The 20,341-nt window shown below is 43.4% G+C and overlaps 2 protein-coding genes across 9 annotated transcripts in view; one reads left to right on the plus strand and one right to left on the minus strand.

Moving 5' to 3' along the window:
- The window catches only part of LOC141132234 (oocyte-specific histone RNA stem-loop-binding protein 2-like), a 104,524-nt gene extending 100,699 nt beyond the window's left edge, over nucleotides 1-3,825 (minus strand). For all 3 annotated transcript variants that reach the window (XM_073620424.1, XM_073620425.1, XM_073620422.1), the window contains exon 1: nucleotides 3,693-3,825. In XM_073620424.1, coding sequence (XP_073476525.1) covers nucleotides 3,693-3,700 — 8 coding nt within the window. In that variant the 5' untranslated portion in view covers nucleotides 3,701-3,825. The remainder of the gene's footprint in view (nucleotides 1-3,692) is intronic.
- Nucleotides 3,826-3,971: 146 nt separating this feature from the next.
- The window catches only part of CDC25C (cell division cycle 25C), an 86,637-nt gene continuing 70,267 nt past the window's right edge, over nucleotides 3,972-20,341 (plus strand). Inside the window, exons 1-3 of one of the 6 annotated variants that reach the window (XM_073620416.1) lie at nucleotides 3,972-4,153; nucleotides 13,466-13,699; nucleotides 16,445-16,536. In XM_073620416.1, the coding sequence (XP_073476517.1) occupies nucleotides 4,149-4,153; nucleotides 13,466-13,699; nucleotides 16,445-16,536 (331 nt within the window). In that variant the 5' untranslated portion in view covers nucleotides 3,972-4,148. Of the gene's footprint in view, nucleotides 4,196-8,420; nucleotides 8,552-13,465; nucleotides 13,700-16,444; nucleotides 16,537-20,341 lie in introns of those variants that run through there. The other 5 variants (XM_073620417.1, XM_073620418.1, XM_073620419.1 and 2 more) reach the window with 5 other exon arrangements.

The following is a 20,341-nucleotide window of genomic DNA, read 5'->3' on the forward strand; positions in this document are numbered from 1 at the left end:
TACATGTGAGATCAAAAAATATTGTAAAGTGAATATGAATAAAATCACACACTGGTATCCAAAATTTAGTGTTAATAAAAACAAATATAGGATGAAAACATATATACGTGAATAAAATTGAATAATTAAAGTCCACAAACAACCAAAAAAGGAAAATCCGTGATAAAAAAGGAAAGGTGCCAAAAAAGATGAAGATGCAGATGAGAAAATCTTCTATGGTTCCTCACACCCAAGGTGGAATATCAGATATGCTTACCAGATCCTGATGACTGCTATTACAGCAGTCATAAACGGCACAGGGAATTTGGGGCTCCCTACAACCTCAGCATAAGGTACCCGTAAGCGACAGACGATATCTCAAGATTAAAAAACAAGAGGACAATCCATAGCGTGATACAGTCTCCACAATTGATTTATTAAAAAGAATAACACTTACAAAGCATCGATGAAATGAACAGCATAAACCGTGCAATCAAGAATCACTGTCTCCGTCTACTGCCTCCGCTTCCTAAGTTCGTATACAGCCCTACACGAGAACAGACGTGGTGACGTCGTAGGCTCCTCCCTACGCGTTTCGTCACAAATGGACGTCGTCTGGGGATTGGCCAACATACATTGATATTTTGCCTTGCAAACTTTAATACAGTAATACTGTGTGATTTTAAAATTACTAACCCAAAACATGTAACAGATCTATAAAGTTAAAGCTTAGGTATGGCTTGTTTTGCATAAAAGATATGTTCCCAAAGGTGAACTCGTTACCAATGCTGCAGCTTCTCCTGGATCCTCCCCTTCCCTGTGACAAGGGTACAAGGAGAAGTTCCCCATAATAGCTGCCAGTTTTTTAAATCGTCATTCATACACAGCGTTCTGCATATGAATGAACTACAAGTCCGAACATCCTTTGCGGATGTCGGCTTGTAGTCCTTAATGCCATGTGCAGTCATAAATCATTGTTTCTTCCAGTCATTGTATCTGCTTGCCCTTACGGGATGTACAGGCACACAGATACTCTGACAGGTCTGCAGAAAAAAAAAAAAAAAAAAAAATCTGCTGATCGCTGGTGCAATACTGTACAGGTTAAAAAAAAAAAAAAAAAAAAATTGATTGCATTTTTTAAAGTTAACTTATCCTATAAACTAGTCCAATGCAAGTATATGCATGCCAAACCTGTGGGACCTATTTCGAAGCTGGAAATCAATGTAATAGGCACTGCTAATCTAGTGCTCTCCACTAGATTCTTTTGTGCAGAGCAGTTGCCTTCCTTCATTGTGAACATAGAAGGCTGCTTAAGCAACACAATTCATAGGTCAGTTTGCTTTTTCGCAAAGAATGACTGGACAAGATTGGGAGGTGGAGCAGCGACATCTCCACCTCATGCAATCAGAGAATGCAACATGTTCTCTGAATAGCGCACGTCGAGCAAGCAGCTTCTTAGCACAGGAACCAGAACAGAGATGATCACACTAGAAGCTGTGCCTGCTACTGCGATTTTACCAGCTTTCATAGGGATCGGCCAGGTATGGCACTGATAATGCATTGGTCCAAGCTAGCCCAATTACCCATGTAAAATATGCCAAACCTAAACTTTAGATTTGATATAGAACTAAAGGCAAAATGGTTTTGTTAGTTTTGGATAGAGTGGAGAGGGATTGGAACACCTGTAAAATCTTATTGCGGTCTGTGCCCACGCTAAAGAGATTCATCCTTGCCATTAGTCCTGTTTACCCATGACCATTGAAAATTAAAGTAAAATACCACCCAAATTTTGGGTTGCCCCCAGAAAAGTCGAACGTTCTGGTGACCTGGGTGTCCCCAAGGAATTCCCTTCATTTGCAGGGATTTCCTCTCACTTCCTGTTTGGCTATGAGACAAAAAGTGAAGAGAAATCTCTGCATTGGGACAGAGATGGCAAAAAGAAAAAAAATATATATATATATGACGGGTTATAACCCTCCCTTGCCCTATCTACAAAGAAAAAAAAAAAAAAAAAAAAGAGTTTTGCCTATAGTTCTACTTTAAAAAAAAAAAAAAAAAGTCTAGCTACTGCATTTCATGCTGCTGGCCCAATCAGGTGATAAAGGACTTCTCCAGGGATCTACAACTGAACGTAGACGTTTGCCTGAACATTTCATTCATATCACACCTTAAGATCACTGCACTTATGGCATACTACACTTCTTGCCTTGGAGCATGGTAGAACAACTGAAAATCATTTTTAAGTGGCTTATCCAGCAATTGGCAGTCTAACCAAATATGCCAGATGTGCTTTTTGCCATAGGATGCATGCACCTAAAGTAGAAAACCCACAGCTCTGTATAAAAAAAAAAAAATAAAATAAAAAAAAAAAAAATAAAAAAAAAGTGAATTACTACAAATTACCTGAACAAAAGGGCTGACAAATGCAAATTATGAATGATGATCACATAATACTGCTCTCAAACTCCCTTGTCACCTCATCCCATGCTCGCCTTCAGGACTTCTCCAGAGCCTCCCCCATCCTCTGGAATGCTCTACCCCAATCTGTCCGATTTTCTCCTACTTTATCCACTTTCAGATGATCCCTGAAAACTCATCTCTTCAGAGAAGCCTATCTGGCCCCCACCTAACAACTGTTCATTTATCTTCTCAATCAGCACATCACCCACAGTTAATACCTCTTGTATCTCTTGACCTTCCCTCCTAGATTGTAAGCTCTAAGGAGCAGGGCACTCCGATTCCTACTGTATCAAATTGTATTGTATTTGTACTGTCTACCCTCAAGTTGTAAAGCGCTATGTAAACTGTTGGCACTATATAAATACTGTATAATAATAATAATAAACCAATAAGAAGAAGACTTTTCTTGGAGATCTATAAAAAGCAGAGGAGATGCAGCTACTATTTGCACCATTTTAAAAAATTATGGGATTACCATAAAACAAGTTAACGTCTATCAAACTATATAAAAAAAAAAAATTGAATTTAGAGTGGAGAGAAATCAGCACACTTGTCAGTTTTTTTTCTTTTTTTGTGCTGTCTGTGCCCACGTTAAGGAGATTCGCCCTCTATTTGTCCTATTTACCCTTAGTTTTGAAACAAAGTAAAAAAAATCCTACATTTTGGGTCATACCTGGAAAAGTAAGAGGGTAAGAAGGGAAGACTTCCAATGGGGACACTAGTTCTGGTGACCTGGGGGTCCCCAAGGAATTTCCTCTCACTTCCTGTTTGGCTAGTGGACAGGAAGTGAAGGGAAATCTCCCTAATGGGACACAGAAGGTTGGAAAAAAAAAAAAAAAAAAAAAATCGGTAAGCAGCTAAAAACCCTCCCTTACCCAATCCAAAATGTATTTATAAATATAAAAAAAAATGCCTATAGTTGCATTTTAACTCCTGGAAATCATAAGGGTTGGTCTGAAGGAAGTCCTTTTGCACTAGAAATGGGAAGCAGATCTATGGGACAGCTGTGGAACTCGAATTAATGGTAAATCATGCGTGCAGCTTGTATTGTCAAAGTCCAGCCCCATCCAAAACTGAACATTCCGTTTTGCTTAAATGCAATCCTCTTATAATTGAACATGGCTCGCTTTAGAGACACACCAAGATCGCACAACCACATTAAAACAACACAAAGCTTGGACGTCATCCACAATCCTAATGTCACCGCTCTCAGCCATACACATGCACTGCCACCGTCTGCCCAGCCCCATTACCGATACATGGCTCTACAGCTGATCAGAGGCGCGCCACCCCCACCAGCTCTTTAAAAAGTCCCCCGACGTGACCCGAGGCGGGGTCTGCATGCATAATAAGGCTTTAGGGGCGTGGCCAACGCTGGAAGCTGTCATTAATTCTGCAATGAGCACCAAGCCAATCACAGGCTCTGCTATCTAACACACCGAGAAGGTGACCAATCGCTGCATATGTCGTTTTAAAACGGGTAACGCCCTCCTATCCCGAGCCAAATTGCCCTGGCGTTTTTATCTCATTGGTTGCTAGCGGCTTTGTGACCCGGATACTGTATAGTGATTGGTTGATGGCTGGGGCGGAAGATTTCAATTCCTTGAGTGCCCCTAGTCTTTTCGGCTGGTCGCCGCTGGTTATTTACATTTGATATCCGGTGTGGGGAAGGAACGAACAGATTGAGGGAGAGCTCGGCTCAGGGCGCTATGTGGTGAGCTGGGCTCCTTCCTGGATGAGGAGAGGCAGGAAACATGTGAGAGCTTTTCTATCGTTCATGTGGGTTTAGTGCCAGTCCTGACTGATCGTGTTATTTATGTTCAACCTGATTAGTGCCTGATCCATTTTACATTGTTTTCTGGGCTTCCAAATGTATGCTTAGTGCATTCAACTGTTTATAACTGTAGTTTGGGGAAAAAAAGGGGTGGGTGGGGGGAGTAGGTCTAGAGGGTCGCGGCTCTGGGGAGCGCCAGAGGGTCGCGGCTCTGGGCAGCGCCAGAGGGTCGCGGCTCTGGGGAGCGCCAGAGGGTCGCGGCTCTGGGGAGCGCCAGAGGGTCGCGGCTCTGGGCAGCGCCAGGGGATCGCGGCTCTGGGCAGCGCCAGGGGATCGCGGCTCTGGGCAGCGCCAGGGGATCGCGGCTCTGGGCAGCGCCAGGGGATCGCGGCTCTGGGCAGCGCCAGAGGGTCGCGGCTCTGGGGAGCGCCAGAGGGTCGCGGCTCTGGGGAGCGCCAGAGGGTCGCGGCTCTGGGCAGCGCCAGAGGGTCGCGGCTCTGGGCAGCGCCAGGGGATCGCGGCTCTGGGCAGCGCCAGGGGATCGCGGCTCTGGGCAGCGCCAGGGGATCGCGGCTCTGGGCAGCGCCAGGGGATCGCGGCTCTGGGCAGCGCCAGGGGATCGCGGCTCTGGGCCAGGGAATGGAGCGCCAGGGGATCGCGGCTCTGGGCAGCGCCAGGGGATCGCGGCTCTGGGCCAGGGGATGGAGCGCCAGGGGATCGCGGCTCTGGGCCAGGGGATGGAGCGCCAGGGGATCGCGGCTCTGGGCCAGGGGATGGAGCGCCAGGGGATCGCGGCTCTGGGCCAGGGGATGGAGCGCCAGGGGATCGCGGCTCTGGGCCAGGGGATGGAGCTTCAGGGGATCGCGGCTCTGGGCCAGGGGATGGAGCTTCAGGGGATCGCGGCTCTGGGCCAGGGGATGGAGCTTCAGGGGATCGCGGCTCTGGGCAGCGCTAGAGCTTCATGGGAATCGCGGCTCTGGGCAGCGCTGGAGCTTCAGGGGATCGCGGCTCTGGGCAGCGCTGGAGCTTCAGGGGATCGCGGCTCTGGGCAGCGCTGGAGCTTCAGGGGATCGCGGCTCTGGGCAGCGCTGGAGCTTCAGGGGATCGCGGCTCTGGGCAGCGCTGGAGCTTCAGGGGATCGCGGCTCTGGGCAGCGCTGGAGCTTCAGGGGATCGCGGCTCTGGGCAGCGCTGGAGCTTCAGGGGATCATGGTTATGGGCAGCGCTGGAGCGCCAGGGGATCGCTTTGGGCAGTACCCAGCCACATGAAGGGAAGGTTTTTACATAAAGCTGCAGGACATGGGGCACAGGGTATTGTACATAAAGAGTTTTGGTGCTGTATTCTCCCCCCCCCCCAAAAAAAAAAAAAAAAATATGTCAAGGTGAACTGACACCTCCCCACCCCGCTTTTCGAGGGGCTTTTAAACTAGGTGTTGGAGGGAGGGTTTAGAGGAAGTGATAGCTGGCAGTGAGCCAAAGGCACAGGGTACCAGTGGAGGCATTAGTGATAATATATCCATAACCTCTAATCCCGGGGTAAATGAAAAGCAAAGCCTGAGAAAACATAAGGAGAAAATAATATGCACCCATACAATACTGCGAGACATATAGAAGCCTAGCTAACAAAATGCAGGAACTGGAGCTGATGTTACATGAGGAGGACTTAGACTTTGTGGAGATAACAGAAACTTGGTTTGAGCGCTCACACGACTGGCTGGCAAATTTCAAGGGGTATTCATTGTATCAGAGGAACAGGGAGGGTAGAAGAGGGGTGTGTCTATATATCAAGAATGATTTATGGGTGGTATAGAGGAGTGACGTTGTAAACAGGGCAAGGGGGGAGGTGGATGTGTGGGGGGAACTCCAAAGCGAAGAAGCAAGTGGGAAATGAATAGCGGGGGTATGTTATAGGCCCCCTAACCTGAAGGAGGAGTTGGATCTCCTATGACAGAAATGGTTGCAGGGCAGGGAAATGTCGTCATCATCATAATGGGGGACTTCAATGGTAAGTGGGGTACCCCAATACTCTGTCTTGGGATCAATTCTGTTTAATTTATGTATATGATTTACAGTAGAGGTATAGATGGCTCAATTTTTGCAGACGAGACAAAAATAAGTAGGGCAATAACGTCAGGATATAGAAATTTTACAGAAAGATCTGAATAAAATAATGGAGTGGGCAACTACATGGCAAATGAGGTTTAATGTTGAAAAATGTAAAGTGATGCACTTGGTTAAGAATATAAATGCAAACTATTTATTAGGGGGAGAACCTCTGGGGAAATCGGGGATGGGGAAGGATCTTGGGGTCCTTGTAGAAGACAGACTGAGCAATAGCAGGCAATGCCAAACTGCAGCAAGCAAAGCCAGCAGACTATTAGCTTGTATAAAAAAGGGAATTTACTCGAGATAAAATGATTATCCTCTCTCTTTATAAATCTCTGGTCCGGCCACATCTGGAGTAATTGCATCTAGTTCTGGTCACCAATCCTCAGGAGGGACATGGGGCACCTGGAGAGAGTCCAGAGGAGGGCAAATACATTTGTAGGCGGATTGGAGAACCTCAATTACGAGGAACGACTGCAAGCACTGAACTTGTTCTCCCTGGAGAAGAGACGCTTGAGGAGATATGATAGCAGTATACAAATACCTCAATGGTGATCCCAGCATAGAAAGGAAACTTTTCAGTCTCGGGGAGTGTAAGAAGACACAGAGGCCATATAATGAGTTTGGAGGAGAAGTTGTTTATCCTTAAGCTGTGCAGGGGATTCTTTGCTGTCAGGGCAGTAAGGATGTGGAAGTCTTTCACAATTGGTGATGTCAGTGGGGAGTATTGCTATTTTAAAAAGACTCTTGGACGTGCATCTTGGTGAACACAATATACAGAGATATGGAAAATGATTATCAACAGTGACACACATACACCTACATAGGTTGAACTGGATGGACTATTGTCTTTATTCAATCTCACCTACTATGAAACTTACCTCTGCTGAGCTGTCAGCACACCCACAGTCGGTCCAGCGATTTGATATCCCCACTATTCTCTTCTCTATGCAACATCTCCAGGACAGACCAGATTGATTTTGATTTGGTCAAGTCAGTCACAGGGAATTGACCTGGTCTGTCCTGGAAATGCTGTATGGAGAAGAGCAGGGATTTCAAATGCCCAGACTGCTGGACTGGCTGTGGGGGGTGCTGACAGCCCATTGGTGACTGAAAGTGGTGGTGTGGGTGTCTGGTGTTTAACTGTGCTGGTAGCTGTAATTATGAGCTTCAGCAGGGTGCAGTGCAATGTGCAGCACACTGCACCTCCCTCCCCTTTTTATTTTTTATAACTTTATTTTTGTGATACTTGATTCATTCACGTCTTCACACAGCAGCCTGGTGAAATGTGTTGCCATTCTGTACACTGCAGAAAAATGCAGACCTGCTGCATTTTTTGCACCACCCATTAAACCAGCATTGTGGTGTGAATGGGGAGCATAGAATGTTAAATTCTGTGTCCTGTGTTTATCCAATGCAGAAAAACACAGCTCATCGCACACAATGGGAATTAGCCCTAAGGCTAGGTTCACATGTCTGTGGTTTGGGAACGCTTGTTTCCGAGAAACTCACTATACTTGGGCAGATGTGCAGGGGTGCCATTAAAGTAGTTCTAAAGAATACCAATGTTTTAACTTAATGCAAATACTTGCCTGCATCCACTAATGATCCAGTGCTTGTCCTGTCTGCAGGTCTACTCCCCTCATTTAAAGTGATTGTAAAGCCTCATACACACAATCGGACTAAGCATACACACGGCAGGACTTTTTCAGCCAACTTTCACCAAATCATGTGGTTTTTCAGCTCTTTACCGCCACCCTTTGGTCAACTTCTGTATTGTCTGATCTTTTGCATTGGTTCTGAGCATGCGTGTTTGTACTTTGGACTTAAGTCCTATGGACTTGTGTACACAGGATAGGATTTTGCACCATAGGACTTTTGTTGCCAGAAAGTTTGTCTGTTTGCACCGTTTGTCCGATGAAAACCGAAAGTTTGTCCGAAGGAGCGTACACACGGTAGGATGTTGCCTTAGAACAGCTAATTTGCATGTTTGTTGTCAAAAAGTCCTATCGTGTGTATGGGCCTTTAGGGTTTTTTTTTTTTTTTTTTTAACAGACATATCATATACTTACCTCCACGGTGCAGCTCGTTTTGCACAGAGTGGCCCTGAACCTGCTCCTCTGGGGTCCCCTGGCGGCTCTCTTGGCTCCTCCCCATGTCAGATAAGCCCCGGGAGAAGCGCTCTGCGTCCACAGGGGCCGAATGCAAGACTCAGTCCCGAGGATGTATTAAGGTTAAAAAAACGCAAAGGTTTACAACCCCTTTAATTTTCTCATAGGAGACACAGGGTAGACTCATAGACTCCTGCTTCTCTTAATCAAATCCTGTGAAGAGAGAGCAGGGAGCCTGCCGAGATCCATTGTGTGTTTATGGATGCACACAGCCCGGCACGCGAATGCGCCCGCATGAGTGCCCCCATAGTACAGGGCTTCCTATGGGGGAATCTGTAGTTGGGAGTGGAGAGCGCCAGTATGAAAACTGCCAAGGAAGACGTATGGAGCCTCTTTGTGCAGTATCGTTGCACAGAGCAGGAAAGTATAATGATCATTAGTGAATAGCTTCTTGTTCTTTGTGGCAGCCCATCCATGATACTTGCCCAAGATCTGAGTGAGAATTGTGTATGCAGTCTCTTCTAAGCCTTGTCCAACTGAGATCTCGTGAGATTTTGCAGTTTACTCACAAGACCCTCTGGAATGCAGTTTACGCTGCACGGGTAAGTGCACCCATGTGCAAGAACCCTTAAGGCTAGGTTAACACTACTGCATGTCGGGAAAGTGTGCAAAATCTCACGCTTTTCTGACACACACAGAAAAGAGAAACGTGCTGCTATTTAGCAGACAAGTGGCGGTGCACCCCCACGCATCTGAAATCGTGCTACATTTTTACACCCGCCAAGCCTGTGTTATTGGAGAAGTCTCGTGCGTAGGGCAGCCCAGTGAAATTAATTAATTTTATCACTGCTTTAGTTTGTAAATATTATCCTCTTCCTTTTTTTTTTTTTTCTTTTTTTTTTTTTCTTTTTCTTTTTCTTCTTCAATTGAAGGTTTTTGTGACACATTGCACAGTTAGTACAGCAAGCTCCTCTGTTTTTTTTTTTTTTTTCAGTCAGCTGGGTTGAACGAAAGATAACTACCAGGGTGTACCAGGCATTATTGTGCCCGCATAGCTTGGTAAGAACGTCAGTTTAATTGTTTATCCTCCAATGCTGAAAATGGTCACCACATAGGTTTTACCTTTTAGACTTGATCAACAATCTCCTTAAGAACCTAAGATATAGGTGATTATGTATTTTTTAAAATCAATGGTTGCACATGCACAATAAAGGGTAGGCATTAATTTAAAAATGATAGTAAAAAAATGTGTGTTTTAAAAGTGCTAATTATACTACTTCCTGCTGGCCTGGTTGTGGTGTAATATTACTAGCAGTCAGCAAGTTTTGACCTTCTTGTTTGCAGCTTATCAGATGTTTATCAGAAAAAAATACCTTATTGTCTCTGCAAGGCACATCAGGATCACTTACTTGGTGACCCTGTCAGCACAGAGCCCTTTTGTATGTTAAAGTACAACTATAGGCAAAACTTTTTTTTACTTTTTTTCATTTTGGAAAAAAAAATAACCCCTGTCAGTTTAGTACAAGAAACTTGCCTCAGGTACATAATGACCCTGTGCTAACAGCGTAACTTTTATAAGATACAGGTTGCTGAACTTGTCGTTCTTCTTCCTTACCTCCTGCATTGCCTTGTATAAGATAAAAATTTAAGTTCATGCCACAAAATTCCCTGCCAGCAAACCTGGACATTCAGTCAGAGAAATAAAGGTAATTAAAGAGAAAGCAGTTTGCATACTTGTACAATACACTTTTTGCAGGCATGTCTTTAGCAGTGCAAAGCATCAAGTGATAAGAGTCAGAAATAAAAGATAATTTAAAGCATAACCCATGGTCATTCTGGACCCGCCCCAGCCTATGAATGGAAAATGAAAGGCTGGTTCCCAATGGAAAATATCTTGTACTCGCCCCTTTTTCTGCCCATATCTTGTTAGCTCTGTCAATCTCCTTAGCGTTTTAACACATCCAGGAGTGTCAGATTGTCTGATTCCTTCCATAGGTCACAAGACACAGCAGTGACAGAGAACTGGAGGAAGACACCATGTTGTACGCAGGATACATTGGCATTTGATTGCTTTAGGGAAAAAAAATTTGTATATTACAGTACCCAGGATGAAGTATTCAATGCAAAGCCTCTGGGGCTCCTGTTACGGCTTTTGTCTGTAATGTGCCTCCAAGCACTGCACTATGCTCAAAGCACTCGGCTAGAAAAAAAAATTCTTTGCTCTTCCTAAGTGTTTTGCCCAGCTTAGCCTGTCCCTTTCATGAACGTGAATCTGATTGTCCCTGCTGAAATGCTAGAAGCCCTTTTTCAAGGCCTTGCTCTCCCTTGCAAGTCCTTTTCTGCTTCTTGTCTTTGCAACTATGTCCATCTGCCAGACCTTAGCTGTCTGATCTGAGGTCATGTCGGAGTCCTAGGTACCCTCTCAGTTCAAGAGACTTGATTGTCTGAGGAATCTTCTATTGTGCTCCATATTCTAGAATGCTGGGTGGTTAGGTTATCTCTTCATTGCTGGTCCTCTCATCTCTGAGGTCATCCGACCAAGATTCAGTCAGACAATGACACGACAGTGGCATGCTCCAGCCATTGAGGAGGAACCAGAAGTCTTGCAGCTTGAGAGATGTAGATTTGATTCTGACTTGAGCAGAACTTCACGTTCCAGCACTGTTCCCATGGTTTCCAGCTTCCCAGGGTTTCTAATGTCACTGATCTGACCCAGGCGACGTGGTACTCAAACTTCTTCAAACTCTCCATGGGCTCTCCCAGATCATTCAGATCTTCTGTTGGTTTTTATTTTAGGCCTGTTAGCCTTTTTGTTTGCTTTGTTGTCCACCCTTTTTTTTTTTTTTTTTGTGAGAACACCACAGGACACAGGTCCTTCCCATCTTTTTCTGATGATCCACTCTTGCTATTGCTTGCTAACAAAACTAAGCCATTCTGGAAAAGGGAAGGATTATATTGGGCCATCATTACAGCTTTGTTAGGCAGTATCCAACTCTTGAGGATAGCAGCATAACCCATTGGTTCGCAAATATTTCACCCTTGGTCCTGTAATTCAGGGCTTGACAAATTTGCTTTGAATCTAGAAGCCAGCTAAAAGTTAGGAGCCAGTTTAATTTTTTTTTTTTTTTTTTTTTTTTTTTTTAAGTTAAAAAAAAAAAATTATTAGGGTGTTGGTCAGCTTTCTCATTTTTGGTTGCAGTGCTGCTGGTTAGAACGGCTTTCTCACTGGGTGGTTTTGGGGGATGCATGTCTCTTTGGGTCTCTTGGAGTGTGAGCATTTGGCACTTGAAGTTGTTGGGGCTGGAATTATTGGGGTGTGTGTGTATGGCATGCTGCGTAGGCTGGACCCTGCTCACCTCCCTGCTTGTCTCCGGAGCCGCGTGCATGGATGGGGCACAGCAGCAGCGTGTCTGCTGGGGGAGGGGGCAGAGAGTGCATGGGGATGTCAGTGTGTGGGGAGGAAAGGGAAAATTTTGGCTCTGCTACAGAAGCATCAGAGCTGAAGTTTTTCTTGTTATTGGATGTGGGAACTGGGTCGACTGCCCATCGCTGCATGTCGGGAGGTAGGGGTTGCTTGCGCCTGGTGGTGGCCCAGGTGCAGTATTTGTGCGCCGTGTGGCCCCAATATTTTTTTTTTTTTTTTTTGTGGGGGGAGGATCATTTGTGCTTGGATGTAACTTACATTTTTTTTTTTTTTTTTTTATACTTTCATTTTTTTTCCATCACAAATGCGAGGAGCACTTTATGGGGCTGTGTGTAAGCATTCGGTCGGCTACACAACTGTCCGAATGCTTCCACCTGACAAGTAAGCACTGCTGTTTGCCCGCACTTTAAAGTGGAGTTCCAGCTGGACCCATGTTTATTAAAAGTCAGCAGCTACAAAAAGTGTAGCTGCTGAGTTTTAATAAACACACGCTCGCCTGTCCCATGGTCCAGCGATGCACCTGCCCGAAACCTCCATTCTCTCCCTCTCCTGTCTGCAGCGCCGGCATTGCAAGTGTGGGCACTCAGCTGTGACAGCTTGGGGCTTCAAAGCCAGGTGCGCACTACGCATGCACGAGTCGCGCTACGCGTCCTGAATGGCCAGGTAATCTTCTGGGACGTGTCCCAGAAGATTGCAGGGAGGGGTAGAGGAGCAGTCGCCTATGCGGCGCGGGCAGAAGAGGGAGATGGGTACCCCCCAAAATAAAATAAAATGACATGCCAAATGTGGCATGTCGGGAGTCCTTAAAGCGGAAGTTCCACTTTTGGGTTAAATTCTGCTTTAAGTAATTTACATGTAAGACAGAAATCTTATTTTGCCTGCTGGATTGTCACTTAATGATTTCCTGTAATGTACCCATTGCCTCCTGTTGCAATGACAAAATGATTGAAAAAACAAGTAAAGGGAACTCTCTAACAGGGACCTACATCAAAAACTGTTTTGGGTACTAATTGTCTCCTAATATTCTTTATATAAATGTTTAGCGTACAAATCTCAGCCTGATTTTACGTTCTCCAAAAATGTAAGTTCACACCTATGTATTTTGCAGTGCGTTCGCAGAAACACACTACAATCTATTTAACTTTAGTTCGTATGGGTCACCTGCACATCTTCGCAGTTTCGGCAGGTGCATTTTTTGGGAAAGTGCAGGGTCTTTTTAACATGCATCATGGTACCTTTTTTGCTATAAGGAACTTCAATGGAATCACATGAAAAATGCATGTAAATGTGTTTTCCTGCATGGCAACATACACATCCTCCTAGCAACATTAACATTCCATCAAAAATGTGCATGGAAAAATGCAGAATGCGCTGGAAAAAAACCCATCCACCGCAAATGCATATGTGTGAACCTAGCCTATGTTCCACAAACCTCTATGTAGTGCCAGGGCCTGAATGGATTGTTTTATTAGGTCCTCACAATGCATAAGACAAGACATTGTGCAGACAGCTTGAAATGTAGAGGGTTAGCTATGTTGTGTTTTTTGGCATGTCCTGTGTAAGAATTAATGTGTTTTTAATTTGTACATTTAAACTTCTTTCTCTCCATCAGCAGCTCTCCAGGTTCCACACTAGTGGTGAAGAATCCTAAAACCATGGCAGATGGACACTCTTTTTCATCAGATGGTTACTCAAAGTCTTCTGGTCTTAATTTCCGCACAAATTGTCGAATGGTACTAAATCTACTGAGGGACAGAGATGCATCTGTTATATATTCTCCAGAGCAGCCATTAACACCAGTCACTGACCTTGCAGTGGGCTTCAGTAACTTAAGCACTTTCAATGGGTAAATATCACATAACTGTTAGGCACAAACATGTTTTGTATGGATGTGGCATGATCTACAAAAGTTGTGGATGCATGTTCTATTCTACGAATGTTATGAAGCTTGCAGCTACCAGATTTTAGTGTGGACACAATTATACTGTCTAAGACTCAACCAGTTAAATTGCCTTCAAAGGAAAAGGCCCAGAATGTTGACATAATTTTGCTACACCTCACATGCATATATAAGAAAGATTCCAGGCTTGCTTTCAAAGTGTTGCTGTGGGTCACCACAGGAGCCCCCAAACCTAGAGCACCTGCAACATGATACTTTTGACTAGTAGAAGACTTTGCACTGAGAGTTGCTCTCACTGGGGCAATATCCAACACAGCACCTATTTGAATGGAGCCTGCTGTTTTTGCTATCTACTGATATTTAGAGGAAGGAGTTGCTGAGCAGGAAGTGTTCAGTAGACTGAGTAAAGCAGAACTGCACTGTGGGAACTGTAATCAAGAGAAGAGAGACTCTACCATAATCAAGAGCTTTTAAACTGCATTTCACAAAGGGAGATTGCCAGGAGGAGATTTCTCAAGCTGTACAAGAGAGCTTCCTCTTGCCATGAGGGAGCCCAGGGAGTGCACATTGCTGTCCAGTGTGCACCACCACCACTACTGCATAATGGTGGCCTGAGTGGGATCCCACAGTGCTTGAAGGTGGACCCCACAGTATCTATACTCGTGTTTTTAAACATGCTTGCAGTAACTTTCATTCAACCAGGTGTGTCAGGCTAAGGGTTTTCTTGGAGCTGAGGCACAGAACAGAGAACCCAAATTACCAAGCGATTCCTTCAGGAGTAGCGGTACACATTAAAAAAAAAAAAACCCACATACACAGAAAAGCAAGTGCGAGCTTCAAGTGCACATGCGTATTAAGCAACACTTGTGGCACACATATTGGGTATCGTTGTGCACACCAAAGTAAGGACAATAATTCAAGGGCCATCATTCACTTGCACTCTAATGAACTGTAAATGCTTTTACAACGTTGCCCATGGACAATTTTGGGTACTGTCGTTTTTCGCTGTTTTATGGGTAGCATGGTTTGGAGGCCTGACATGTTTGTGATCTACAAGGCTGTATACCTGTTGTGCATCTCTCCCAGCGTTTTAGTGTGCCCTGGAGGGACCATTTGGATGGTTATTTTTTTTACTGGAAATGTCGATGGTGGCAAACGGTAGCACAATTATCATGTGACAAAAAATACACACTTGGTGCCATTTTATTCTACTGAAAATGTACTGCATATATAAGGGTTTGGGGGTTTTAAGTAATCTTTGGACTTAAAATGTACATTTTAAGGGCTAACTCCACCTTTTTTTTATAGTATGTTACATGTTGCACCCAAACATTTTAGGGTGTGACATGCTACACAGCAGACCCCAGTTACCACAGCTCTGCCCGCACAGCTGCATCATCTTTGAATAAAGTATTAATCGTACTAAATAAAATGGTTGGTTGTGTTTTTTTTTTTTTTTTTTTGGTGCATATGTTATTTATTTTTATTTTTTATTTTTTTCAAAAGGTGGACTTAGCCCTTAAAGCGTTTGTTAACCTTTAAAAGGAACAGGATTTTTTTTTTTTTAAGCATTTTATACAGCAGACTGCTTGTGCTGTGTCATTTGGCCCCCTGAAATGCCTGGCTAATGCCCTCCCCTTTTGTAAACTGACCACAGTGTATCAAGGCTGCTGAGCCTGTGTACACTGGCCTGTGAGCCAGTGTATGTTCCTCCATCATCCACAGCTCTGCTATCTGTCTCCTCTATGCTCACCCTTCCGTCCCTGACCACCTCCTGCTCAAATAACTTTCACATCTTCATACCATCCCCTCTGTGTTCTAATCCTGTGTCCACCTGTGTGAGTGATTTATAAAAGAAGCCTGTTATACCTCATTTCACAGCTCTTCTCAGCGATCACATGGTCGGCTCTCTCCTCCTCTCTTCTCCTCCTCTCCTATCCCGAGTGTCAGCGGGGGAATCTTGGCCCCGCTATCAGACTGGATGAGGAGAAAGCCAGCGGATCATGTGATCGCTAAAAAAAGCTGTGACCTTTTTTTTTTTTTTTATAAATCACTCGCACAGGGGGACACAGGATTAGAACACAGAGGGGATGGTATGAAGATGTGAAAGTGGCTTAAAAACCACTTTGATCTGACAGCAAAAAGATAAAATAACAAACCAGCTCTTGCTGCTTCTAATTGCGGACCTGCATTAATTTTTATTTTATTTTATTTTTTTTTTTTTAAATCTACCTCGTTTTTAGCTCTAACAGAACAAAAGGGGACAAGAGGCTGTGGGGTCTATGTATAACAAAATTGCTGTGCAAATGTCATTCACATAGGCCCAGTTAATATTCACCATAATTTGCTTAATAGGTTTATTTTATTTTCTAGGATTTTCCGCTCCATCTAGTGGCAATAATGCAGTATTTGTCCTGCAATACCTCATTCAGAAAAAATACTGCATTATTACCACTAGTTGGCACCAATGATTCTAGAAAATAAATGCATTACACAAATATTTGTAAAGATTTGTTGACTGATGGACACGTTGGCAAAGCAAATGTTTATTCATAAACCCCTAAAAGAATTTCTTTGTTAGAAATTAGTTACACTTTAACAGTTCTCTTCAGTTTGTGTAATCTTGCATGTGAAGACTGCTTAACTGAGTTAATAATCTAAATTTACATTCCTATAACTTCTTGCTTGCAGTGAGACCCCAAAACGTTGCTTGGATCTATCTAACCTGAGTTGTGATGAACCTGGCCTGCAAGCTTTTGTGTCGCCTGTTAAAACGGCAACAGGTAATAGCAGTTGCTTATCTTGCATTAAAAGCTGTTAGAGAAAACAAAAAAATGTCTTTGTCCTCAAAGTAAACTTCTAACGAGGGATATGTAGACTTAACACAGAGCTCCTTCTGAAGATATTTGTTGTCTGGCTCCTAAAGAAGTGTGCAGCTAGTGAAGTCAGGAAAGTGCGTAAGGCACTTGTTCGCTTAGTGATTCTGGACATTCTGGAGCCATTGGATGATAGTAGCTAGGCTCAACATTTTTAAAAACAGACTTTAGCAATGGCAGTACAAGTTTCCTTTTTTAACCTCCCTGGCGGTATGATTATTTCGGATTTTAGGTGCTGAAAGCGGTACAATTATTTTGCATGGAAATTTGGCGTTTTATATTGTAGGTCTGTAAATCTTAACAATAACACACTTAAATCTGTCCAAACCAGAGTCTAGTAGATATCCCGGGTATGATAAAGTTTGAAACACAAAAACATAAATTATAATATAATAAATAAAAATAAATAATAAAAAAAAATTAAAAATGGTAATAAAATAAATTTCCCCACGATTCACTATCGCTCGATTCTGCAAGTGTTCTAATTTACTATCGCTGTTTTCTAGCTGGTCTAAAGCCACTTTTGACGTAAAGGGACACTTTTTGGTTGCTATGGACAATCTCCAGTTTCCAGGCAGAAAGAACAGTGTATATCATGTAAAACTGCATGCAGGGCATAGGACAAAGCACTGGGGACAAAAGGGATGTGAAATAATTTCATACAGTACTGTAATCTGTAAGATTACAGTACTGTATGTGTTATGATTTTTACTGTTTTTTTTTTTAATTTGCCGCCAGGCTCCACCCCCGTGCGTCGCGCCGCTCGCAGGGAAAGGAACCTGGCACGGAGAGGCTTCGGAGGAGGACGGAGCCCTCGGTCACTGCGGGTGACATCGCAGGATCCCGGGGACAAGGTAAGTAACGCCGCCCCAGGATGCGATGCGATCCTGCAATGCGATCCTGAGTGTGGCTCGGGGTTACCGCTAATGGGACTGAATTTTTACCCCGAGCCACACTCGGGAAAATCGCCAGGGAGGCTACAGGACGATCTGCTTTCTTCAGATTCAAGCACCTAAGACATGCTAATGTAGCCCCTGAAGTTATTTTGTGACCTATCATCCAAAAGGTCAGTTAATGAATCCGGACTGAGTTTTATTGAAATGCATCTAAACACAAGAACAAAAATACCATATGAAGTGGCTGCATGTGTCCTTGTCATTTCCTTTGGGCTAAAAAGATGGCAGAAAACATTTATTTTGTAAACTACTAGTCCATCAAGCATGTCTGTTTGATCCTCTCCATTATTGATGTCCAGCCTGTGACAACCTTGGCTCTATCCATAGATACCATAGAGAAGTGAGTATAGAAATGAAAGCACAGGAAGTGTTGTTGGCAAGATTACAAAGTAAAAATATAAGGAAAAAAAATCGGCAGGATGAAAACAGATGCAGGTACCACTTCTAAGGCCTCTTGCACACTGGGGCTCTTGTAAACGCAGGGGAAAAGCCACTTCAAAAACACACCTAAGCCGCATTTTTGCAAACTCGTTTAGTAGCGCCAAGCACTTGGGAGTTTATTCATTTAATTGGCCAGAATATTAACTTTTTCTGCACCTGCGCTTAATCACACTTAATAGCATTTACCCGCATTTAGGTGCATCAGTGTTTTTTTATTTTTTTCTCTGCCAAACTGCTCCTCTTGAACACACACATGATTGTGTGTTTTTTTTTTTTTTTTGCCTTTAAACACCCCTGCCTCTAAACTCCTGTAAACACCTAGAGTGTATATGGACATGTAAGCTAACATGGAGGGGCATTTGGAGGCAGAAACAAAATATCAAACACCTGTAAAGCATATTTTAGATCCGGTATGCATGAGGGCTAAGGTATGGTAATATAACCCTTTGTTTTTGAACTTAGATTATGCACACAAGCGTTTACACTCGAGACTTGAATTGTAAAATGTGCATAGTAATACAAGGGACTGGCTGTACATGGACAGCTGCTTGTAGATGTAGGCATTTGTCTGTGTTTATGGCATTCTTCCCTAAACTATCCACTTTCATGTTTCACTAATTACCCCATATGCAGAAGACATCAGCATTTACAGTGCCTTGAAATTTTCCACATTTTGTCATGTTACAAACAAAACGTAAATGTATTATATTGGGATTTTTTTGTGATGGACCAACACAAAGTAGCACATAACTGTGAAGGGAAAGATAAATGTTTTTTTTCAAATAAATATCTGAAAAGTGTGGCATGCATTTGTATTCAGCCCCCTGAGTCAATACTTTGTAGAACCACCTTTCGCTGCAATTACAGCTGCAAGTCTTTTTGGGGATGTCTCTACCAGATTTGTACACCTAGAGTGACATTGTTTGCCCATTCTTCTTTGCAAAATAGATCAAGCTCTGTCAGATTGGATGGAGAGCGTCTGTGAACAGCAATTTTCAAGTCTTGCCACAGATTCTCATTTGGATTCAGGTCTGAACTTTGACTGCACCATTCTAAAACATGAATATGCTTTGATCTAAACCATTCCATTGTAGCTATGGCTGTATGTTTATGGATGTTGTCCTGCTGGAATGTGAACCTCCGCCACAGTCTGGTCTTTTGCAGACACTAATGCCGCGTACACACGGTCGGACTTTTCGTCTACAAAAGTCCAACGGACGCTGACGGACTAAAGGTGGCTGGTAATCCGATCGTGTGTGGGCTTCTCCGGACTTTCAACGGACTTTTTTAGCCTCAAATCCGACGGACTTTAGATTTGAAGCATGCTTCAAATCTTTACGTCGTAAGTACGACGGACCCCGAAGTCCGCTCGTCTGTATGCTAGTCCGACGGACAAAAAAACGACGCATGCTCATAAGCAAAAACTAAACGGAAGCACTCGGTCTAGTAAAACTAGTGTTCGTATTGTAGGTAGCACATTCATCACGCTGCAAAATCTGTGATCGTTCAATGCAGCGCATTTTATTTCTTCTTTACGAAGGCTCTAAAGAACGAAGGTGTTTTGCTGTTCATAATCAGAGTTCTCCCAAACTGATTTCTGGATTCTTTTTCTCTTTGATCTCATGAATGATATAGTATGCCTTTTTAAAACAATGTTTCCATACTAATAATACTTTTTCCCCTTTTTATTTTTATTTTTTTTTTTTTTTTATTTTTTTTAGGTTTGTAAAGTTAACACAAAGAACCCATTATTATTTTTTTTTTTTTTTTATAGTGTTTATTTTTTAGTTTTTAGATAAAGTTAACCCAAAGCACCGTTTTTGGTTACGTAATTTTTTGGATTTTCAAGACTTACCACTTGAACATTATTAACATTAGTAATGTATTTTTGGTGTGTTTTTTTTCAAACTCAATGAGATTGTTGTCCCTTGTTAATTTAACATTGTGTGTAAAATCAATGATTTCAAAGAAAACACATAAAGTCTTTTGCTAAACTCAAAAAATATCCATTTATTCATGGTCAAAATAAAATAAAGAGGAAGTCAACGCTGGAAAAAGTCGGTGTACCAGAAAATTGGGATCTTGAGGAGTCCATATAAGAGGGAGCACAATCTGGTCCAAGAATCCCAGAGATCAACAGCACCAGCAGATGATCTAGATGTCCCCAGACTGTGGTCCTACAACAGCCTGCGTCTTCTGTCAGACCAGACTGAACCCAGGTCATCATTTTCTTCTCTTCCCTGCAGCCTTTCCTCCACGCTGCCCTGCAGCCTTCCCTGTAGCCTTCTTTTGAGGCTGTGGCTCTGGTGTTTCAG

The sequence above is a fragment of the Aquarana catesbeiana genome, linkage group LG03, assembly GCF_042186555.1.
Source record: "Aquarana catesbeiana isolate 2022-GZ linkage group LG03, ASM4218655v1, whole genome shotgun sequence".
In the NCBI taxonomy this organism is placed as follows: Eukaryota; Metazoa; Chordata; class Amphibia; order Anura; family Ranidae; genus Aquarana; species Aquarana catesbeiana.